Source organism: Medicago sativa, chromosome 4 (genome assembly GCF_051527215.1).
Source record: "Medicago sativa cultivar Bolivia chromosome 4, Bolivia_mono, whole genome shotgun sequence".
In the NCBI taxonomy this organism is placed as follows: Eukaryota; Viridiplantae; Streptophyta; class Magnoliopsida; order Fabales; family Fabaceae; genus Medicago; species Medicago sativa.
In genome coordinates, this window is record NC_140752.1 from 6,019,045 (window position 1) to 6,044,092 (window position 25,048).

The 25,048-nt window shown below is 32.8% G+C and overlaps 2 protein-coding genes and 1 pseudogene across 2 annotated transcripts; 1 reads left to right on the forward strand and 2 right to left on the reverse strand.

Moving 5' to 3' along the window:
• Nucleotides 1-8,288: 8,288 nt before the first annotated feature.
• LOC146925774 (cell wall / vacuolar inhibitor of fructosidase 1-like) lies at nt 8,289-8,938 on the reverse strand (annotated as a pseudogene).
• A 3,206-nt stretch (nt 8,939-12,144) lies between these two features.
• Nucleotides 12,145-15,588, forward strand: LOC146925775 (uncharacterized). The gene is made up of 2 exons (XM_085758231.1): nt 12,145-12,351; nt 15,278-15,588. The coding sequence occupies exons 1-2, from the start codon at nt 12,195-12,197 to the stop codon at nt 15,367-15,369; spliced, it is 249 nt and encodes an 82-aa protein (XP_085614357.1). The 5' UTR covers nt 12,145-12,194; the 3' UTR covers nt 15,370-15,588.
• A 3,019-nt stretch (nt 15,589-18,607) lies between these two features.
• Nucleotides 18,608-20,375, reverse strand: LOC146925776 (chaperone protein dnaJ 8, chloroplastic-like). Its single transcript, XM_085758232.1, has 3 exons — nt 19,730-20,375; nt 19,504-19,572; nt 18,608-19,000 (listed from the first exon to the last, which is right to left on the reverse strand). Exons 1-3 carry the CDS (start codon nt 19,946-19,948, stop codon nt 18,818-18,820), a joined length of 471 nt encoding a protein of 156 aa, XP_085614358.1. The 5' UTR covers nt 19,949-20,375; the 3' UTR covers nt 18,608-18,817.
• Nucleotides 20,376-25,048: the final 4,673 nt, after the last annotated feature.

Genomic DNA, 25,048 nt, shown 5'->3' on the forward strand with positions numbered 1-25,048 from the left:
ACCTTCATGATATTGTCATCAAGATCAATCATCATCCGAGCCGTTTGCATGAAATTCCTTCCCATTAAGATAGGCACATCCTCATCTTCTTCGACATCCATAACCACAAAGTCAGCCGGAAAAATAAATTTGTCCACTTTTACAAGAACATCTTCGGCCATACCTAGTGGTTTTGCAAAGGATTTGTCGGCCAATTGCAACATCATCCTAGTCCGCTTTATACAAAGGTCACCAACTCTTTTGGCAACGGACAAAGGCATGAGATTGATGCTTGATCCAAGATCAAGTAGTGCTTTACCTACAGGTGTTGTGCCAATAGCTACCGGTAGAGTGACTCTTCCCGGATCTTGCTCTTTCTTAGGCAACGTTCTTTGAATAATAGCACTACAATTGGCATCGATTTGGATCGTCTCTTCATCGTTGATTCTTCTTTTCTTGGAAAGGATATCTTTCATGAACTTCGCATAGACCGGCATTTGCTCCAAGGCTTCTGAGAATGGTATATCAATTTGCAACTTCTTGAAGAGTTCAAGAAACCTTGCGTATTGCCGCTCTTTGTCTTTCTTCGATGGAGCATGTGGGTATGGTAAGCGTTGAGCCACCACTTGCTTCTCAACTACTTGTTTCTTCCTTTTATCTTTCCCCACATCTTTATTCTTCCTCTCCATCTCCTCTTGTACCTCTAGATCTCTTTTTTGATTTTTTTCTTTTTCAACTAATGCTTCTTTATTCTTTATATACACTTCCTCCTCTATCTCTACACTATCCTCCTCGAACTTCTCTTTGTCCTCCTCATTGACAACTTCATCATCCTTCTCTTCAACAACAATATCATCACCTACCCCTTTACCTACTACTCTCCCACTCCTTGTAGCTATAGCTTTTGACTGCTATGCCTTGTGGTGCTCCTTAGGATTTGGTTGAGTGTTTGCGGTGAAAGTTCCCACTTGCGGAGGACCTTGAGCCATTTGTTGTGCTAACTGACCAACTTGCGTCTCAAGGCCTTTGATCGACGCGTCGGTGTTTTTCTGGTTAGCCATGGACATTTGCATGAATTGCTTCAAGACCTCCTCTGTACTTTGGGAATTGTTAGGTTGTTGGGGGTTATTTGGTGGTGGGAATTGGTATTGATTATTGAAGGGTTGTTGGAATTGGGGGAAAGGTTGTTGGTAGAAATTTGATTGAGGATATTGGTAGTTATTGTTGTAAGGTGCTCTCCACGGTCTCTGAAAGTTTTGATTGGCCAGATATCTTCCTTGAGAGTTGGAAGTACCCGGATTTTGGGATTGTTGTGAGGTTCCGGCATGTTGTGGTTGGTTAGGCCTTTGTTGGTTTCCCACATAGTTGACCTCTTCCTCTTCAAAAGAACCGGGTTCGGGACAATAGCCGGTTGGATGATCCCCCGTACAAAGTCCACAAGTATTGACTTGAGCGGTTCCTCCTTCTTGCTTGAGAGATTCAAGAATTTTTTTTGGCATAGCTCTCATCTCCTTTTGCATAGCTTCTATTTGTTGAGTGAGAAGCTTATTTTGAGCTAAGACCGCATCATTTGCTTCTAGTTCAAGGATACCGGTTTTCCTTTGTTGAGGACTCCGGTTGTGAGAAGATTTTCTTGTGTTGATGGCCATTTGGTTAATGATTTTGACAGCATCAGCTGGATTTTTCATAGCAATAGAACCTCCAGCACTTGCATCTAGCATCGTCTTGGACATGTCTTGAAGCCCTTGACGAAAAAGATATAGTTGCATTTGGCTATCAAAACCATGCTTTGGGCAATTCCTTAGCAATGATTTATAGCGCTCCCAAGCTTCACAAAGAGACTCACTTTGGCCTTGAGCAAAAGTTGTAATTGAAGTTTTAGCCTCAAGATGCCTATCCTCCGGAAAGAACCTTTCTTGAAATGCTTTCTCTAGCTCACCCCAATTTTCCATCAAAGAAGTTGGTTGATCAAGATACCACTCCTTAGCCTTCCCGATCAAAGAATGAGGGAACAATTGCACAAACACACCCTCTTCCTCATCTTCCTTTGCACCAAGTGTACCGGCAGTAACATAGAAGTTGGTTAAATGCCTATATGGATCCTCATGATCCATTCCGGTAAACTGGTTATGAGTTATCAAGTTTATCAACCCCGACTTCAGCTCAATTGATTTGGCATTACGATTGCCAAGATTAGCTAGCCTCCTCGGACTAATCCACATAGGTAGAGCATCATTATCATTTTCTTGAGCCATGACTACTTCTGGTTCACTCTTCGGAGATGAATGTGGTGAAGAATGTGAAGAATCACCAAGTGAAATAGTATGCACCGAACCTGACGGAGAAGGAATAAAAAGTAAAGATTCCGGCTGAGCCAGCCTGGCTAATCTCTTAGCTTCCTTTGCTTGAGCTCTAAGTAACCTAGCAGTTTTCTCAATCTCAGGATCAAATTGTAGGTCTTCGCTAGCAACGGTACCTCGCATAAACAAAGTTCACCAAGACTATACCAAGTGGTTAGCACAAAAAAAAAATGAATGATATATGTGTATATGTATATGCATGAAAGAATTTTGTGCAAAATTGACTTAACATGACAAAATTGTTTCCATACTTATAATATAACAATACGCTACTCCCCGGCAACGGCGCCATTTTGATGTAAGATTTTTCCTACATGTCATATAACTATGTACACGTGAGTATATATAGGATCGTTTCCACAGGGAGTTACGTTTATTATAAGCATTTTCGCAATAGTTCACATTAAGGGTTTGAATATAATTTGTTTGTTTGTAACACTATATCCATAGATTACAAAAGTAAAAACGAGAGGGTATCGAACTATTTCGCTTGCGGTATAAGATAACGAGCAAGCATAACAGCAGCAATCTCTCAATCGATTAACAGATTCTAGCTTTATAACCAATATTATTACAATCATTTCTACAATATCCTTCGTGTCCAAAGCGACATCGTTATTTCCAAGTTAGCGTTTAAACATTCGTGTCCAAATTCCTTAAACGATAACAAAGTCGATCGGATAACTTAATCGACCGTGTCCAGCCTGATTAAGTATCCGAAAGCATTAAAAGCTTGATTAAAAGTAATTATCAAAGGTTTTCAAACTTGTCAAGAGTGATATAACGTAAGATAGATTGTTATTCTAGTTCTAGATTCAAGAGTTTGTGTCCAAATCATCTTGAATCTCTTTGAAAGCATTAAAAGCAAGAATAACAACAATATTGAATCATTAAGCTAGAACCTTATATATTAAAAGATCAAAAGATTACATAATAGCTTGATAGTTACCTCAATACTACAAAGAAGGTGATAGTTACACATAGACATGTAAACTAATGCAAGGAATGAAGGAAAGATGAAGATTCCATGCCAAGATCCTTGATGTCTCAATGAATCTAGGGTTGAATCTACTCCTTAATCACTTGCTTTGTGTTTCTCTCTATGAAATAGCTCTAACCTCTCTCTAGAAATGTATAAAATGTTTCAATGGAATAGTGAATACCTAAAAGAGAGGTAAAAATGCTATTTAAATGGCCTGTGTTTTTGCACCTGCGCTAATAGCGCAACTCACGCTAATAGCGTGGTAAGGCGGCCTATAATCTGGCCAATAGGAGTGTGCCACGTGGGCCTTGCCCTGCTGCTACGCTCCAGCCACGCCATTAGCGTAGCTCTCTGGAGTATTTACGCTAATAGCGTAGATTACGCCAATAGCGTAGTTCTTCATGGTCTGCTACGCTCCAGGTACGCATATGGCGTAGCTCTCTGGACAATGTACGCTATTAGCTCAGTATACGCTAATAGCGTAGTCTTCAAGAGTGCTCCAGATCCTACGCCCCAGGTACACTAATGGCGTATCTCTCTGACCTTGGCCATTTCTTCATCACGCTAATAGCGTAGGACACGCTAATAGCGTGGGACCTTGAACTTTGACGTTTCTTGCTCCTTGCTTGTATTTTCCTGCACAAAAAGGGTAGAATAAGGCTCAAAAGCATAAATGACATATTTACACAATAATTGGAGTTTTCCATAAAGAATCTTGCAAAACAAGTCACTAAAATGCCTAAACTCCCATATGAAATATATCACTTTTAAACACTTATCAATACTCTTGAATATTGTTGCAATACATGAAATAAGAGTTGGTCGATGTGTTGGTTTTGGCAACAAGAGAAAACATATGCGTGAGCTTTAAAACTCAATTTATATCATATAGGGTTTCCCTTAATTTTTCTTAAACTAACATCAATCATGTCACCATTTTAATTAATCGTAAAAATGAAGATGATTTTGATTGTGGGCTGCAAGTTCTTAAGAGTAGCATCATTCATCATCGATGTTTTGAATAATTTTCAGTTGTCAGTCAATAAATAGTATCCATCAAGATGGCGTACCGCGGAAATATCATTGATTCTTGGTTCACATGGTGTGCCCTAGTCTCGAACGAGTATTTCAAGATACAAGAACAAATCCGTAACCAAATGACTTCTAGGAAAACAGGCAAATTACCATTGATTCTATTAAGAAATAATTGAATCCAGATAACTTTCATCCACGACATATTTCTATGCTTTGACATGCCTCAATTCTCCACGGTGGACCTTCGCTAAAAGTCGTGCGAAATATAATACAGTTATATATATATATTGTAGGGGTGGGGTTGAAAAAAAATGATCAATTCTTTTTTGGTAGGTTCAAATAAAGGACCAAGGAGAGGTATAAATGTGGAAGGATATGAAGGGATGTGTTTTCGTCCCTTTCATGGCTTTAATCTCGTCATGATACGAAAACAAGGTTAGAAGCTTGCAATCAAACACATAATGTTATAGTTATTACTCATGTCTTCAAAAGCTAAATACTTTTAAAGAGAAGATTTTATGGGGCCCGCTTGAGTCATAATCCCAGTTATATTTGGTGTAGCATTAATCACGCTTTAGAAGTTGTTGTTAGATTGAGATCTAGGTAGAAAGTGGAAGATGGGAAGTTAGTGAGAGTGTAGCCATACCCTTGGTACCCTTATGTCTAATCAATGACAACTATGCATTTTGAGCATATGTTGGTGGAAGATCTCATAGACCACGATAATGAGGTGTGGAAGTATGAAAATGTTCAATGCACTAGTTTATGTCTTTTATTTTGTGATTTTTTTATGAATCAATGTGTGATAAGATTTCATTGATTGTAACCACGCAGAATTAGTATAGTTAGCATTGGATCTATGGTAGAAAATTTTTGATGCGAAGGCTTTATTGCATCATGAAGGATTCTTAACCATTGTATGGTTGACATCGAGTTTGTGGAAGATTGTCACTTAAATTAATGTTTATTTCGATGACAAGCGATTAATTTGGCAATAAAGATTGGTTTAGGTTGTAATGAGTTGATTTATTAATAAGGCTGTGAGTTCAACTTGTGCGGTCAATGTGAATATATATTTAGTGGGTGATCTATAAGTAAATACCACTCTAAACATTGTTTGAGTTTTGAGGTCCGCTCTGACCCTGATGAGCCCCGAGAGCCAACTCACCTAAACTTTACTCTTAAAAAAAAAGATTTGAGTTGTTAAGTGAAAATCCATCTATAGGATTGGTACCTCATCATAGGTCCTTTTGTTGCACCTCTTCCATCCCATTTAATTTGTAAAAAAAAATAAAAAAATCATCTATTTAGTGTCACATTATTAACTCAATTACTGTCAACCTCGTTCCTGACATTTTACGCGCCTTAGACAAAGCGCGGGGAAAGAACTTCCTTACATAATACATCATATTTTTTTAATAAACGATGAATGAGACGTGCAATAGTTATGACAGTTGACATCTCAACTACCTACACCTCAAGTCTCCATAATACGATATATTTTTTTAAACTCGGGCCATAATACGTTGTTTCAAGATCTCAACTATGTTGATACCCAAAATATTGTGTGTCAAATGCACGTTATCCTATATATATATATATATATATATATATATATATATATATTAATAAAAACTAAAATAATAAAAAAAATTGTGTGTATGGGTGGTGTAGGGGGACCAAACCCAACCCAACAAAGCTAAGTAAGATGATAAGTAGCGAAGATTACTCTTAATATCAACTTTTTTTTCCAACTATTTTAATAAGAGACACTTTTTTACTCTCGAAAGAGATATTAATCTCGTTGTTTGAATATTCAACTAGATATTTTGTCATAGGAAAACCCAATATGACCTCTTCATCATGAGGAAAGATATGACCTTAATAATGCTGCATGCTAAAACCTTGAAAAGGTAGTATCCTTAAGTTAACCATTGATGTTTGTGTTAGAAAATCCTATAACCATGAGGTCTCTAGGAAGTAACTCAAAGTTTCAACATTCTATTAGGTGCAAACCTCTATTTCAACCTATTCAAATTCCTTAACCAATCTTTTACCTCTAAGATCTAAAAACCTTTTTTATTACTTTGTCTATTTACCAAACTTTAATTTGATTATTAAAACGTTAAATTATTTATTTTATTTTCACTCAAACAAGTTGTTTGTTTGGATAGAAGTTGAAGTAACAACTCTACAATCCCTATGGATACAAACTCTTTGTACTATAACTTGAGGTATTATATATTTTGCACTTATCTCTGTGTGTATTATATTTCACACTCCGTTACTTTTCTTGATTGTCTAACCCTTCTTGCATTGACATGGTGTTCTAATACCATCAATAAATTTCTTATCATTAAACTTTAGCTCAACTCACCAATTTCTCATTTTCCTCACGATTTCTAGTTCATTACTTAAGAAAGGAAAAACAAATAAAATATAGTGAAATGCAACTAAAAATTAATGAAAATACTAATTTATTAAATAAAATAAGGCCATAAACATATGTAAATTTTAGACCTATCCCCATGATTGAACTATTTGTTGTCCTCAAGCAATTGCTTATGTAGGAAGATTTAGGAAACGAACACCAAAATCAAGGGATCACCAACCTAGACCTCACATGATCACTCATTTGTAAGTTGCGTGATTTGATTCCACATAATTTTTCATCAAAAACTATGTTCTACCATAAGCTTTACCATAAACATTTATCTCCATTACATCTCTTGTGAAAGCAAGCGTGCTTCAAAAGATGGTTTTCAAGGGTTGTAATGTGGAAAAAATTGTAAGATAGGATAAGACAAAAAAATCATAGAATTTTCAAACGGGTTGAAATAAATTTTTTCCTTCTTTTCTTTATTTTTCAACCAAATTGAATAACAATTTAAAATTTGAACCAAGCATCCTTTGCATTTTTTACTTTATGGTGTGTATAACCACTTGAGGTTTTATGTCTATTTTCATCACTTGCATTTTCTTCTAATCATACAATTTTTTTTTTCAATCCCTTTTCTTTTTCTTTAGATTGTTTCATTTTTTTCTTTATTTTCTTTTTGAGCTCAAGAGACATATTTTTCTTCATTTCATGTTTAGTGGCTTTTTCCATATTATAATTAAAGGTATTGAAAATTGATCAAATTTCATGACAAAAATGAGGGACCAATTTATTTTTTATTTTAAAGCTCAATGAAAGAGATTGAACCTGAATACTAACACGATTATTGTAAGTAAGGGTGTTCACACATATGGATGATCGATTTGTTCAACTCGTTGACCCAAATCAATTCAATCCATATTACATATGAAACCGTTCAATTCAGAGCCAATCTAAACCAACCTATTCAATTTTGAAGTTGTTGTTTGGTTCAGACAACGAGTTTATGATTTCAAATTCGTGAATCTGCAAATTCAACCTATTCAAAATGAATATGATTTTTTTATCAAAGTATTTCAATTTAATTCAATTGTAAAAAAACTGTCGAATTTAGTCTGAACGTTGAATTTTTTATGAAAATAATATTATTAATTATGTTTTCTTTGAATTTTTTAAATATTTTCCATTGACTCATGACCCAACTCAAACCATCTTGTTCGTCGTTGGTTGGTTTGAGTTTGACAAAAATAAATGTGGGTTTTTGACTCAACCAAAATGAAAGAAATTCAATTGAGTTGAAAAACAAGTGTGGTCAAATCTTGACTCAATCTCGCATGTAAACATCCATATTGGTATCTACCTAAGAATTTCTCGTGCGTGGTGCATTTTTAACTTGTGCACGTTAAAAGAACATTTGTATTTAACCAAACCTGGTTTTATAGACATTTTTTTTAAATATGGAAATTTTATGTATGTTGTACTTGTCGCAAACTATTTGTAAAAGAATCATTTCTATGGAGAGATATTTTTTTTTGGGGATAAGCATAACTAATTTCTCAATATAATATTAAATTTATTAATTTATTGGATGTAAATTGTTTAATTCAACATTTTGAGTAAACTAACTAGAGTAATATTTTGACAATAGCTGATGTTATGACAGAAGCATCATGCATAACATTGTTCTCAGTAGTAAGTGGTGATTTCCCTGAGAATTGACTCTCACAATCGTCAGCCTCATCAGTAGCATCATTTGCAAGTTCTTCTGCAAGTTTAGGGTTTCCTTTTTGCAAAGCTGAAATGGCATTAGGAACATTATATATTATAATTGTATTGTATTCAATAGCACATGTTTTAAGTGCAAGTTCTTGACGAGGAGTACTCCCTGGAATAAGTTGAAGGATTTTTTTTTAAGGTAGTGTTTGCTTTGGTGTTTATGACATTAACCATGATTAGCGCTAAACCATTGACATCTGCAGTAGGTGCTTTAGGGTTAGCCTTCAAGTATTGAATGCAAAGTGCATAATTTGGAGTCTTCTTGCAAGTTTGTTGTATTAGATCAGCATTGTTTGGTTGGATATTTTTGGACTGAGTTACAATAAGAGTATTGCACAAGATGAGAATTAATATTGTCAATGGTTTCACCATTTTCATGTTTTTTAAACAGGAAAAAATAGGAAATAACACAAGTTTAGAAGATAAAGAGAGGATTGATTGGGAATGGAGCCGAAAATTTCTACTATGAATTGAAATATGGTGTGTCCTTTTATACTAATTGGCTTATTTTTTCATCATTAATGAGGTTGAAATTATGAATTTTAGTCAACTCTTCTCATTGACAAATCCATAGTATTTTAATGACACGTCCATATTATCTGGTCAACACTTCAACTACATTTTTAATATTTGTGTAGAAATGACTGAGTGACATATATTTTGAAATAGATGGTTTATTAACTAGCAAAAATACAGAGATTAATGTATCGGTTTAACCATATCACTTAATTGTATATCTAATTTATCGCATTTTGTTCTATTTTTTTTTCTGCATACCACAAAAAAAAAAAATTACCAATAAGATCTAAATAAGTTGTATTTTATAATGATCGGTTTTGTTTCTATTGTAGTGAGATTGTTACTATTGCAATGAGATTTAACTTATATTTTTGTAATTAAAGAATTAAATAGTATTATAATACTATTATTCTAACCCCACCCCACCCCCCCCCCCCCCCCCCCCCTCCCGCGCTTTTCTAAACCCGTTTTTTTACCATGTATGACATTGTCAGTGGAGTGATGAGTGGTCGTTGTCTCCCTGCACCACCCTACTCTAAGATCTCTAAGGTTAGGTTTTCGTGTCCCGGGCAAATTGTTGGTGAAATATTTGGTTGTTGAATCCCTATAGGGTGGTGGTTAACATGTTAGCCGTTTCATAGATGTCAATTCTTATCGAAAAAAAGAATAATGAATAAAAAATTATAGTTGGATTTCCTAAAAAAAATTATAGTTGGATGTTGACGCATATAGTTAGACCTTTTCTCATGAATTCATATTCGGAATTCTGCAAGTGGTAGGTTATACTGTAGATTTTAATACAAATTCTTGTTGAGGTTGGTTGACTGTGTCATCCATGATCTTTTTTTCATAACTTAAATTCTGAAAAAAATATCATTAACTAAAATTGTGTGTGCAAGAAAATTGTGAAGGGATAAAAATATGCGACCTTTTCTATGAAAGACGAAAAACAAAATTTGATAATAATGTATGAACAAAAAACTTTTTTTAGAGGTATTTAGGGAAAAAAAATTATTTAGCTCTATAGTTTATTTGATTTTAAAAACTTACTAATAGGACAGTATTTAGAAAATTTAAACAAAATGTTAGGGCTCGTTTGAGAGAGAGAGAGATAGAGAGAGAGAGAGAGAGAGAGAGAGAGAGAGAGAGAGAGAGAGAGCAACAAAGCAAAAGCAAAGGTGAAGAGCGGCGATGGTGGATTTGGATCAAGGTTGAATCAAGTTCTGTATAACGATGACAATACCTATAGGTCGAGATTTTTTTTACTTTTATTTTGAATTTTCGAAACTTAAAAAATCATTTAATTCATCTCATGGTGAAAAATTATAATATTTTTTTCATAAAAAATTATTAATTATGCAAAGAAACTTTTTGTGATGTTCTAAACATGCCAATAAAATTATTCAAAAAAATAAATTTAAGGATAATTAAACAACGAAAGGAGTTGAAAGTCTTGGGTTCAAACTAAAACGAAAGAGAAAAATAAATCTAACAACTCATTAACATTTGTCATCAAGAAAGAAGATAATTAAACAATTCTGAAAAATATCATGAACTAAAATTGCATGTGCAAGAAACTTTTGTCAGGATGAAAAATATGTCACCTTTTTTGTGGAAGACGAAAAACAAAAATTTATAATAATGATTTAAGAACAATTTTTTTTTGCAAAAGTTGATAATAAAGATCATGATGGTTTGGGGGTTAGGAGGTTAAATGAGTTTAATTTAGCCTTGCTTGATAATTGGTGTTGGAGGATGTCGGATGATACATGTAGTTTATGGTATAGGGTGTTATGTGCGCGTTATGGGCAGGAAGAGGGACGCTTATGTGTTGAGAGGGGTGATGGGTCGATGTGGTGGCATACTATGAGAAATATTAGAGAGGGAGTAGGACACGTTGATGGAGGGTGACTGAGAGATAATATTAGTCGGAAGGTGGGTAACGAGTATTTTACTTTGTTTTGGTTAGATCTCTGGTTGGATGGTACATCCATGAAGGATAGTTTTAAAAGAATTTATGAGTTACCTGACAGTAAGTTGGTGATTGTGGAGGATATGTTTTCTATGAGGTGGGGTGTGAATGGTGAGGCTTGGAAGTGTCGTAGGAGGTTATTCGCTTGGGAGGAAGAGTTGGTGTGGGAGTGTGTTGGTCGTCCAACTTCAGTGGTTTTGCAGGCTGGATCAGCTGATCATTGGAGTTGACATTTGCATTCATCCCATTGTTATTTTGTTAGTAGTGCTTACAACAAACTGACAGAGGTGGACATCAACCAACACCAAAATCATCATAAATGTGTCCTGAGGTGCAACCCTCTTAAGATATCTATTTTTGTTTGGAGGCTTTTGCGTAGTAAAGTGCCGATAAAGGAAATTTATTGCAAAGGCGCATCGTAGAAGCTACTGAGCAGGGATGCACAACGAATTGTGGTGAGAACGTGGATATTGACCATCTTTTTGTTAAATGTGATTTTTATGGTAGACTTTGGTATTTTATTTCTGGTTGCCTTGCTTTTTCTATTGTTTATAATGGCAGGGTCCTAGTGCATATATACCAGTTTGGTACTTAGAGGGTTTTCGCATGGGGTTCAATGCTTCATAAACGTTATTTGACTTTCTATTGCTTGGACCATTTGGAAGGACCGTAACATACATATTTTTCATCAAAAGGAGAAAAACTTGTAGGCTCTTTGTGAAAGGGTAAAGTTTCAGTCATATTGGTGGTTTAAGTCAAAATATGTTTTATTCGATTTCGACTACCAATTATAGAGGCTAAATCCCATTTTCTGTTCAACTAGAGTTACCTAACTTGTTTTGTTTTTGCTCTCTTCCTAGCATTCACTATGTTGTACTCTATTCTTTGTGACATCTTTCGGTACACCTTGAATTGAGGGAGTTTGATTTAGTTTTTTAATATATTGGTTTCCTTTTGGTCTTTTGAAGAAAAAAAACATTTTACAAAATTTGATAATTATTATTAGGAACACAAATATTTTTTTATAGGTATTTAGGAAGGAAAAAAAAACTTAATTCACTCAGTAATAATTTATTTATTTTCAAAAAATAAAAAGTAGTAAAATTATTTAGAAAATTTCAACAAAATGTTAGGGCTGGTTTGATAGAGCAGTAGGAAGGAAGAATCAATTGAGAGAGAGAGAGAGAGAGAGAAATGAGCAACGAAGCAAAAGCAAAGGTGAAAAGCGGCGAAGGTGGATTTGGATCAAGGTTGAATCAAATTCTATATAGCGGTGAGAAGAAGCATGTTTTCACTGGCTTAGTTCTCATCACTGCCGTTTTTTCTGTACCATGGTTTCTTATGAACAGAGGTTCGTATTTGTTTCAACTTTCAGCTTTTTTATTATTATTATTATTATTATTATTATTATTATTGTCAATTTTTTGAAATTGGTTTCGAAGTTCTTATCTTTGGTTTTACATCAATAATGGGTTGTTTCTTTCTTTCACTTATGTTTGCAACATTTCAGTATATCAGTGATTGTGTTATGTGTAGAATTCATCATTATTAACTAGTAAACCACCAAATTGGTAGTTGTTCTAAAATAAGTCTTTTGAGATTATGAATATTTCAAAAAGGTATGTTACTGAGTCAAATTTTACTCGCGACGAAATTGATAGTAAGTGGTTAAATATAAGGACCAAATTGATAGGAAGTTATTAAACCATTGGGACTTAATAAACTCAGGGGTTGGCCTGGTGGTGAAGGCTTGGAACCTAGGAGTGTGCTCCTCTCTAGGTCTCAAAGTTCAAATCCTCTAGCTGCCTATGATTTACGTGTTGGGTCGGTATATACAGAGCTTTGCTCTGACTTCAATTGTGCCCTCGCTAGTGGACGGTGGGATTGACCCCCAGATTAGTCGATCCTTGAGCTGGATACCGAGTTTCCAAAAAAATAAAGGGACTTAATTGATAGTAAGTGGTTATATATAGGGGTCAACTTAATTAAGTGTTTAGAGGATCATAACTCACAAGCGTTCATCATAGAATTGCTTTGTATATTACTATAACAAAAGATATAAAAAGTTAGAATGTTTTCATCTAAGCTTTAAGTTATTTTCATAAACATTAACTATCCTAGAGAGCTTAGAAAATAAGCTTAAAACAGCTTATGGACATGTCATAAGCTGTTTCTAGAAGTTCTCCCAAACTGTTTCACAAGTGTTTATGCCAGTAGATAAGCTCAAATAAGCCAATTCAATAAGGCTCTTAGTTTTTATCAGGTAATTTCATCAATCTCTTCAAGATAGTGTATAACTAGAAACTTGACTAAGTGTTAATGAAGTTCTTCAGGAAATCCCAGTTTGGCTCTTCCTTTGCTCGATACCTTTCACCAGTTTTCCAGTTGAGGTTTTTGATGGTATTGTATTGCTCAAGTGCTTACCCTCTCGCCTAAAAAATCCTAGCTTGGCAGAAAGCCTCAAAAATCACTTTTAATCCAAGAAAAGCAAATATCTTTGGCTGTTCAAAGTCAAAATTGTTTTTCCTCCAAAAAATGTTGCTGAAAAATTGGGTTGAGCATAACAAATAACAATTGCCAAGCCTTTTTCAATGTGTGTGTTGGTTCAAGGATAAGCACTATTATTGCTAAATCTCTCTTACTGGTTTGACCTATAGTTTTACTTGGTCTCGTTCTGCCTCTAACTACTGAAGCGTCATTCATTATGTCAACCCTCTTTATCAGTGCTTCAACATGTCTTCTTTATGCATGCACTGAGCTGAGGGTTCCATATTAAATTTATTTTAATCTGGATTTTACCATTAACATTTCCAGACACAAATCACTTCAAAATTACTTTTAACCAAAACCAACTTTGCTAAATCTAAATCATATTTAAATTCAAGTTTGTAAACACTCACTCACCCATGCACTAAGACCTGTTGTAAGGAAAAAGAAGATGGGATAAAAAGGAGGACATGCATCCTAGTTTAAAAGATTGTATTTCCTATGATTAGCTCCTCTCTCTATCTCACCTTTTTTCAGTCACAATATTAATTTGTCTGTCGAAAGATGCCACACTCTATGGGGGAAAATTAAAGTTCAATTCCTTGAGAAAGCAATTGTTACGAGGGTCTCCTAAATGCATCAATGCATGAAAACAGAGAAAGGAAAAAAAAACTTGAGGGGAAACCCTGGTCAAAGATCCCAAAAAAGTGGAACACATCGACACTCTATGACATGACTGTAGAACTGTCCTGTCCAATATGAATTTCACCCATACTGTTAGTGTATGTTTCTATCATTTAAAATCTAGACTTCTTAAATATTTCCTCTTTCCTTCATCTGTGTTTGGGCAAGTGTGATCAATGGTTTGGATGAACTTGATTTTGTAAAATTGAATTGGTTAAATCTGAGTTTGAAATGAAGTGATTTGGACAGTATAGGAAACAATAGGAAGGATGACACATTTGGTTAGGAAATAATTAGTAACAGAATTATATATTGGCGATGATTTGGGATTTAATGGCAGTTAGGATTTAATGGAAATAATTAGTAACAAAATTATATATTGGCGATTATTTGGGATTTAATGGCAGTTAGGATTTAATGGAAATCATTAGTAACAGAATTATATATTGGCGATTATTTGGGATTTAATGGCAGTTAGGATTTGAAAAGAGCTTCTACAATTATTATTAGTACTCAATCTGTCTCATATTAAGTGTATTTTAAGGTTACGCAGAATTCTTAAGAAAATCATTCAGTGTACTAATTTCTATGTAAAAATTAGCTCCATTGACTACAATACCTTTATTAATAAAGTAGTTAGTGGAGTGGAGTGGAGTAGACGAACCTAGATACAATAAACGAAGGTGTCAATGGAAAAAGACAATTAATTCCTCGGTAGTATTCTAAAATGACATAATTATGAGACAAACAAATATTTCAAATATGAGACAGATTGAGTTGTATATTTGATAGAGTGAGTTGTATATTTGATAGTAGGGTCAGAAAGTAAGCAGAGAGGTTGTTCCTGTTCTGTACTTTGGACAGAGAATACTCTCTGTACAGCTGCATTGTTGTTCTATCATTATTCGATCCTATTATTTGTCTATTTAAATTGGTGTTCTATAATCCTATTTGGTGTGCTATAAACCGAGATTTGGAGACAATGAATTTTGAATCAAAATATCCAAACATCAAGCAAACTTAACGTAATTTTGAATTTCCAAACGGGTATCCATTTATACATTTCATTTAGTTACTTAATCTGTGGAGCTTATGTTTCCTTGCAGGATCAAAACACCAATCTCATCAAGATTACTTGGAAAAAGCTGATAAAGCAAGGAGCGAAAGACTCTCATCAAGTCCCGCTTCTTCCAAATGATCTCGAAAAGCATTTTATTAAAGAGCACAGTATTCCAGTAACTCTAGATTTAAAAGGCATTAGATATTTTACTGGATGTCCCATTCTTTCGAGTTTTTTCGGTGGGATGGAGGTCCATTTTTCTCAAGTTGTTGTACTTTGCTTCTAAATCAATCTTTTATGAAAAACTAAACGATGTTAGATAGTTTGATATAATAAAATTTGCCTATATGATAAAAATTGTTCCATATGATTTGGCTGTTTAAAGCATAGTAATAGGACAAGGAAACTTCTCACTTTTATGTGTGTGAATGTGCAACTTGTCTATCATATGCAATTATGCATTAGTGATCATTTTCGTGTAATGTATGTAGTAGAACTTACTCTGTTTCTGTCATGGTTGTTGTCTTGTTGAAAATGGTGATATAGTTGGTCTCAAGCTGGATAAGAGAACACTTCATATCAAGCATCAACAGGTAATAATGCTATATAAATTTAATCAAATCTTTATATCATTGAATAATGATATATTGCTGTTTGTAGGGCATACAGAAGATCTATAGTAGTGTTACTTAATTTTAGATGGAGTTCCCTTTGCAACTGTGCATTGTTGATAAAAGTAGAAACATGAACTTGAAGTGCCCTGTTTAGTAGTTAGGCTTTAGAAGTTTAGAGTGGCAGAGACTTAGGGAGGCTCTTTTCAGTGGCAGAACTTGAATGAGACCAGAGTTGCAGATCATGTTAGAAAGTACAAACATGGCCTGAATTTGTTGTTTGGTGACAATTGATTAACCATGGTGAACAGTAACACAACACAAATTCAGCCTTAAAAACCATCACAGGCACTAGTAAGTAATGCATCAATTGAGCTATTTAGCTTTAGAATAGGGATTGACCGGAAAGAAAGAAAAAAAAGCTATTGTATTGGGAAAGAGAGCTGCTACTTGGAGCTCGGCTCTCTTCCACACACCAGCTTACAGACCGTCGTCTCTCCGTCATGGCAGCATCTAAAACTTTCACCGCCCTTACACCCGTGCCTTTAGCACCAAGCTTCGCAATCTCCCTTCCACCCTCCGCTGTAATCCACTACTACATTTAGAATTTAAATCCTTCACCTCGGCCCAACCATACTACTACAGCCTCCAATGATTAACACACAACTCCTACTTGAGTGCCCACCCCTCACTGCCATAGTTTCTCCTCCGGTGGAGCACCCCAACCTTACCCACCACCCCTACATGTTACTCTCATTGTTGCTCCCACACTTCCAGAAACGAGTCTGAATCACTCTTTTCCGAAGCCACTGGCATTTTGTGACTTGGTCTCTCCCCTGCTACATAGTTTGAGTCAATATGTATGTGTTTGACGGTGTTTTGCATACAATACTAATCTTGATGGCTACCAACTTTAACTTCCTCTCCGCTCCACCCTACAAACGACTTTCATGTGTATAGTTAGATTAGTGACACTGAAGACCGTTTATAGTTAACTTATGCCTGCACAAGCCAAAATAATTCATAACCAGATGCTAATGAAGAATGTGGATGTTTTTTTTGTTTCTTTCTTGGCCATTGACAATGATCGTGGACGAAATTGGTTTGGTTGTTTATATTTAGATATTGGCTTGGTAATGCTCTATTAGCTTTGCATTTTCTATGTTGTGCTTCTTTTTTTTTTTAATAAACCAACAAAATGCATTGACATAAAAACTATTTACTGCACAAGATGTGATGCAGATGTCATCAACAACCAAAACAAAAACCAAGCTTGCAAACAATAGAGCCTAACCAAACAAAATAAAAATCAAACTACCAATATTCCTTAACACTCATGAGGATGTTGTGTACTTGGCTTGTTTAGTTATTTGTGTTGGTTTTAAATATATGGAGAATATCCCAACACAAATTCATTCAATTTGGATCAACAGTCTTATTTTAGTTTCTTATATTTGATAATGACCAATCTTAATGCTGATGAAGTTTACCTTAAAAATAAAATAAAATAAAACTTAAAAATAAAACAAAATAAGGGTCAGCGTACTTAAATTAAAGACTAATATTATTATGCTTTATTATGATTAGTCTTTACGATAGCTTATAAAAGAAATAAACAAAAATTTCAAAGGGAATGATATTTGAACAACTATTTGCTAACAACTTTTATGACAACCTCCTTATTCTCTATGAGTAATGATATTTTGACATCTATTTGATGACAACTTTGTTGACAACCTTGTTTTTCTCACTTCTTATTGGTCAAAAACAATGGAGAGAGAAAAAGGAAGAGAGAGGATAACAACATCATGTGAGTATGAGAGAGAAAGTTGTCCAAAAGTTGTCAAAAAGTGGTTGTCAAAATATCATTTCTCATTCTCTATTCTTATTGGTCAAAAACAATAGAGAGGAAAAAAAGAAGAGAAAGAGTAAAAATATAGAGAAATGATATTTGTATAACCACTTTTTGACAACTTTTGAAACAACCATCTCTCTCATACTTACATGTGTTTTTATTCTCTCTCTTCTTCTTTCTCTCTCTATTGTTTTTATCCGATAAGAATAGAGAAAAAGTGGTTGTCACAAAAGTTGTTTAAGATTGATTGTACAAATATCATTTCTCAAAAATATAATGTGAATATGAGAGAGAAAATTGTCTAAAAGTTGTCAAAAAAAAATGTTGTACAAATATCATTTCTCTGATTTTTATTTGCAGGAGACACTTTAATATTAGTGAAGCAAACAAGGGACATAATATAAAATTGATTTTATCACATGATTACATGCGATGACCTTTTTTTTTTTTTGAAGAATACATGCGATGACCTTATAATGATATAAAATTGGTTTTCTACACAACTAATAAAAACCAGCTTTCACATTTTGTCTTCTACCAAATTATCAAATAATGCTATTAAAAAATAATAATCATTTCAAGTAATTTCACTTCATTACTCCACTTTCATAGTTTCCTTTACTTTTTGAAATCAAAGAGTGTACTGTTAAACTAGAGGTCAATTTTCCTATGCTTTCAAAAATTTCAAAGGAAATGATCACTCAATTTCTTCAAGGAAATGATCAATCAATTTTTTAAGGAAATGATCAATATTCCTATGATTTCATTTCATGTATAGTTTATTGAAGCATCAAGGAACATCATCACAATCAATTTAGGTTATTATGACATTACAACCAATGACTTTGATATCAGCCTCTTGTTTATAAGATTCCATTTGGATAAAGATTAGAAAAAACAGTGTACACTGTTTGTGTAAGAAAATTTTATTTGCATTGAACAATAATAAAAAAAAGCCAAATATCCTCAACTTCAATTATGTTGAGGAGATATGACATACATTCATTGGACTATATGTACAAAGAGCACCAACCAAATTTGGATGGGGGACAAGTAGTAGGTAATATACATATGATTGAAAGACTAATTATTATTAATAATTTACAATTCATAAACTTTTTTAAATGTAAGGATTAATATGAGAAGAGTAGTCACGGATTCCTGCTCCTTCCCAACCCATCCATTCTTCCCAATAGCCCCAATCTGGATCATTCATTCCTCTAAATGACTCATCATTGTCTTCATTATATGTGGTCGTCTCATAAGTTTCTTTCACATTTTCTCTCAAATTGGACATCACAACCTACATTCACCAATATAAGCAACACATAAATTTCAATTAGATAATGGTCATATAAAAGATAAAATCAAACAAATCATTAAACTATGGTCCCATAAGAAGATAAAAACAAATTGCTTTTGTTACTTCTCATCTATGGTTTCATTGGTACTTCATTTCATTCATACAATAATGTCACAATTCAATAGTTTGTTTATCAAGTTATAAATCTTGGTGTCAATCACGCCAAAACCATAAACAATAAAAAAAAAAACTGGAATTGGATTCATATAAATGTGTGACACGATTATTGATCTTTGGTTGTTTTATTTTAAATCAATGGTGAAGTTTACTCCAAAATTATTTAGTAAAGATCTTGTGAACCAATTGATCTAAAATCTACAATATCAATCAATATCCTATATTTAAGGATCTAAAAATAGTAATCAACCCAAACAATTATAACAATAAATTAACTATGCAATGAAAATTAAAGGATAGCTTAGAGAAATTTTAGGAAAACTTACATCATAAGCCTCATTGATTAAGTGAAACTGCACCCCACAATCTCTTCCTTTACACACATCTGGATGGTACTGAAACACAAACAAAAACCCAAATATTCAATATTAATACATTAATACATGAAGAAAGAAAGAAAAAAACTAAAACAAATTCAATTAACCAAAATCAAGATTACAAATCCAAAATCATCAATCAAATTAGTGACAAAAACAAAAGAAAGAATCAAACCTGCAAAGCAAGTTGTCTAAAAGCCTTTCTAACATCAGATTCAGAAGCACCAGGTTGAATTCTCAAAGTCTTATAAGGATCCATCACAGAAGAAGATTTAGATTTAGAGCAACAAACCCTAACTTTATTCATCTTATTTTGTTTCTTTTCCTTTCTTCCAATCCATGAAACACAAGATCCATTACCACCAATAACACCAACAGCAGTAGTAGCAGCCATTCTTAAAATCACAAATTCTCAATAGCCCAAAAAACTCTTTGTTATAAAGATCCAAACTTTTTTATATCCAACTCAAAATCTCAATGACCCAGAATTTTTTTTTGTTAAAAAGATCCAAACTTTGAAATATTTAACACAAATTAACAATGACCCAGAAGAGTTTTGTCTTAAAGGACCAAACTTTAAGATAAGAACACAAATTCACAATGACCCAGAATAGGTTTGGTTACAAAGAACCAAACTTTGAGGTGGTTTTATTAAGGAAAGAAGATATTGTTTTTAGAATTGGAACAATGGGCACGGCAAGTTGATTTTGATTTTGATGTGGAATCTGTCCAAACACTAATAAATAATGATTTTGATTTTTTTTAAAAATAGGTTGAAGAACAAAATAGAGTGGATCAAATCAAAGAAACAATGTATGATTGAAGAGATTGAAGAAAGGGATTTGTATTTATAGAAATAGGAAAATAATTTACTAAATAAAAAATTAGTTATTATGTGTGAAATCGGTTCTTATCCATTGATTGATGCAAACGTGACGTGGAATCTCGAGTTAGTGGAAAGAATCGTTATTTGGGTATTTGGGTTTTATCTTATTGCTTTGGTGGCATTTATGGTGGGAGAACTCTTTAATTTTTCCATGATGGGAAAAGCTCTAATCCACCATTGATATATTATTAAAATATTTTATGGCTATGATTGAAGAATGGGTACCTTTAGAACCAAACTTTGTGCTTATTTATACACTTATCCCTACAACTTAGGCAATTTTATTTTGTGCCAAATATACTTGTGATAAAATGCCCAACATATGTACATTACGATTTCAACATTTCTCTCGAAAAGATATATCTTATAAATATGATTGAATTTTTCGACATACCTATTTTATAAAAGAAAATGCCTAATCCATAAAATAAAATAAAAAAAGCCTAAGAATATGATTGCGTTTTTTCAGATGCCCTGCCCTTATCTAGTCTAAACCAATAACAAATGAGTTTTATCGATCTAAATTTAATAATTAGTTTGTAGAAATAAATTTAATAGTGTTAGTAAATAATTAAGTAACCACGAAATTTTAGTAGATTAATAATTCATAATACTGTATCTAAAATTTCAATACGAAGTGATAAATTGATTTCCAATGTCCTCGTGAGCTTAGCTCAGTTGGTATGGGCAATGCATAAAATATGTAAGGTCCGGGGTTCAAACCTCAGTCACCACAAAAAAGGTTCAAACCTCAGTCACCACAAAAAAAAATTGATTTGCAATATTTCCTTTTCATAGTTTTTCACCATGCAATAGTTATATTTGAGGCACATTAGATAATTCTTCAACTTAATATTTAAAAATTGGTTCACTATATTGTTCGAATCTAGTCCATTCATTAGAGTCAATTGTTGTTTTTTTAACAACAAATGTTAATAACTAGTTTGTTAGATTACTTCTTTATCCGGGATTGAGCTCATGACTTCAAGCTCATTTTTAGGTCAAACTAATTGAGATACCCACCTCATACTCAATTTATGTTGATAAACTATTTTGACATTTTAAAAAAATATTCAGTTCACTTTTAAAGTAACATAATATTTAGCCTTAAAAAAAATAACGTAATATTTAGAGAAGGTTTTTTGCTAAAAAGAATATTTAGAGAAGGTTTTGCATATATTTAATTAAATAATGAACTTTTTAAAATGTGTATATGTTTATTTAAAAAGTTTAAGCGCAATTCATATTTAATGCAATAATTGGATAATACATTCATATTTAGTTTTGTGGGGTACAAGTGTAAAAATGAAAAAACTGGCATAACTGGCTATGACAAGTCAATGTGGCTTTCCCACCATGGGAAAATTAACAAGCTTTCCCACCATAACCTGCACCTATTGCTTTTAGTTAGGTTTTACTTGGTCTAAATTTGGAGACTGTACTTTTGGATTTATTTGGATTTAGATTTGGTTTATTTTTAGGGATATGGATTATGTTATGGAATATCCTTTTCTTACTATTTGTGTAGTCAAATGTAGTGAATATCTTGAAATCGTCCGATCATAATCGGACGGATCAGAACTTAAGAAATTTAATTAATTTTTATATTATGATTGTCGAAAAAATTATATAATATCAAATTTTAAAGTTAAAATATGGATCGTGTGATCTTAATTATATGATCTCCAATTTATCGACGGCATGACCACATCAAGATGTGATAGGACACAAACTTGTTCGTTTTCGAATTTTGATTCTTGGTCCTTCAACTTTTCTCATTTTCATCAGAAAGCACCAAATCTCATAATTTGATTGATATGAGCTAAAAACTATCTCACCTCTCTCTACCCAGTTTTTATCCTCTACACCTTCCTCCTCCACCCGCAATCCAATCCCTTTCCTATTTGATGTAGCCTAGACGATGGTGGTGTCATCAGTCCTCACAACGACACTTCCTTCTTTCATCCGGTTATTAATGACTTTGTTTGAGTGTAAAGAAGAAAGTGAAAAAGGAAAAAAAATTCAATTTTTTTTTGTATCTTTAAGGTCTTTTTTAGGTAGCAATTTTTCTAATTCTATTTAAAAATTCTTTATTTAATATTTAGACTACATTCATCATGTCATCGTGAACTTAGCTTAATTGATAGAGAAAAAATTGTATATAAACAAGGTTTATGTTCAAACTTTGATCACCACCAAAAAAGACTATTTTCATCGTCATATTTAAATAGACATGAACTCTCTATTTAATTGTCAAATTAAAATAAAGGTCCAACAAAACCTTTTATTTATTTAACGTGGGGTTGCCTTCCCTTGGCAGTTTGGTGAAGTAGTCAATGTCGCCGGTGAGTAAACAATTCAAACAACGACGGCAGAGGAGGGCTATTGTATAGTTTGGTTGGTGAGGCAAGGAGAAATATACTGTGTGTAGGATCCACCATATGATTGTGAGGACTATATAAATCTATGTATAGCAAATATATTATCCATGGTCAGACGACGAACGAAAGAGACAATACCTTAAATACCTACCTAATTATAGTGGTTTATTACGAAAATGTTGCTACAAGATTAAAAAGCTCTCTCAATTTTATGACATTAGAGAAAACACAAATTATTAGTGGTCCCTATCAAAGTGCTTTTGTGGCCAACAAAATTATTACTCACAGTAACTTTTTGAGGGAAAAATTATTACTCACAGTACTATTATTGCTTTTGGAAATTTTAAATTTATGAAAGAAAGAAAGGAAAAAAGTTTTGTTGGTTTTAATTAGGACATGTCTAAAGCTTATGATAATTTTGAATGACCTTTCATTTGAAAGACAACATAGTAATAGAAATGTAAAAGTTAGCTATATCCTCCAGTTAGATTAATTAAAAGTTAGTTAATCTAACCGTCTATATAAATTTTAATGATAATGTTCCACTTGATGTAACAATTCTTAATAGAACTTACATATAAGAGAAAATTGTGTGTAAAAAAGTGAAATGAAAATAATACTGATTTTGAGAGTTTTGTTGAAGAAAAATGCTAAAAAATGCTTTAAGAGCACTTGATAAAAAGTTTATAAAAAAAATCTACCTAAAACTTATCGTTTGTTTTCTTTTTATTTTTCTTAAGACATTTGTTTTTTTTTTTTTTATGATCTTTGTTAAATTTAAACTAATATAGCCAATTAAATTAACTACTCCTAACTAATGTAACTAATATACAACAACATAACTCCTAATTAATCTAACTAATATATATCTAACTTTACATCTCTAATATATCGTGGAGAGTGATATTGGCTCTTTAGAAGAATTCTATCTTTCGTTATATTCAGTCCATACATAATCGAGGAATTGTTAGGTTTTAAGTCCAATGTTTATTTCTATTAATTTATGTCATACTTTTTTTTGAAAGAATTTATGTCATACTATTAGGACTAATAATCAAATGGCTCGTTGTCTTGCTGAATATGCAATTCTGAATGAGGAAAACATGTTTTGTATCTAATTTAACTCCTTTGGCTTCTTAATCTTTCAATATATTCGTTATTTTATTAATTTATTTAAAAAAAAAACACGTTTTTTTCTATAAAATAAAAATAAAAATTCAAATGATTTCTCACATAAAAACTCTCACCTACACTATTGACTTATATTCTTAAATGCATACACACATGATACACATGTATTTATTTTCTTTCTTTGTCGACAAGATACACATGGAGGTTGTATTTTGGCAGAAAAACTTCTCAAAAAGAAAAAATGAGCCCGAGCCTGTAGAATTTTTTTATGCAAAAACAAAACGATAACATTCATTTGATTTAATTTAGTACATAGAATACAATATATAAACTCACAAGATCCAAATTAATAACATACAAAATCCTTAAAAAAAAAAAGAAGTTAATATCATTATTTGTTTTTTTTTGGAAGAAGTATCATTATTTGTTTTAATCATCTAACTTTCAAGAAAAATGAATATTAGTAATTCAAAATTTGGCCAAAGTATAGTACAATTCAATCCAAAAATTGTTTTAGTTAGAATTTCATCTTGAATTTGGAACAATTGAGTTCCATCACTTCACTCATTTATGCAATAAATCTTAACACATATTATAATTTCCATCACTTTTTTTTGGAAGAAGTATCTTTATTTGAGAATTGAGATGAGGATATGGGAAGTTCTACGTGTTGAGTTTTGATACCACGAAAGTAAAATGAAAGGTTAAAAAATTTCAAATCATGATCTCACACGTGTGATAAAAGTGGTAAACGGTAGCGATAAGAACGTAACAAAAGTGGATAAGGGGGCCTCATGCATCGACACGTGGTTCTCATGCAACCCTAATAACGTCAATAAATAGTAACAAAAAGATCAGAGGGCCCACATTGCTTATGAGCCTACTTGGCTATTTTGTGTCTATTCAGATTTCAGACTGTTCTTATCTGTTTTCTTTTTTACAGAATTATATGATCTATAATAATTCAAAAAGTAATTTGTTTTTAACATTATTGTACTTTTTTTTGTTAAATATGTTTTTTATCCATATAAATATGTTAATTTTTGTTTTAGTCTCTCTAAAAAATTTCTTCAATTTTTAGTTTCTAAAAAAAATT

Excerpts from the sequence above, each read along its gene's own strand:
- LOC146925776 (XM_085758232.1), bottom strand. The coding sequence starts at position 19,948 with ATGGCTGCTACTACTGCTGTTGGTGTTATTGGTGGTAATGGATCTTGT. Across the intron at positions 19,573-19,729 it reads TTAGACAACTTGCTTTGCAG|TACCATCCAGATGTGTGTAA; the intron begins GTTTGATTCTTT and ends TTTGTGTTTCAG. Across the intron at positions 19,001-19,503 it reads TAATCAATGAGGCTTATGAT|GTTGTGATGTCCAATTTGAG; the intron begins GTAAGTTTTCCT and ends TGGTGAATGTAG.
- LOC146925775 (XM_085758231.1), top strand. The coding sequence starts at position 12,195 with ATGAGCAACGAAGCAAAAGCAAAGGTGAAAAGCGGCGAAGGTGGATTT. Across the intron at positions 12,352-15,277 it reads ATGGTTTCTTATGAACAGAG|GATCAAAACACCAATCTCAT; the intron begins GTTCGTATTTGT and ends GTTTCCTTGCAG.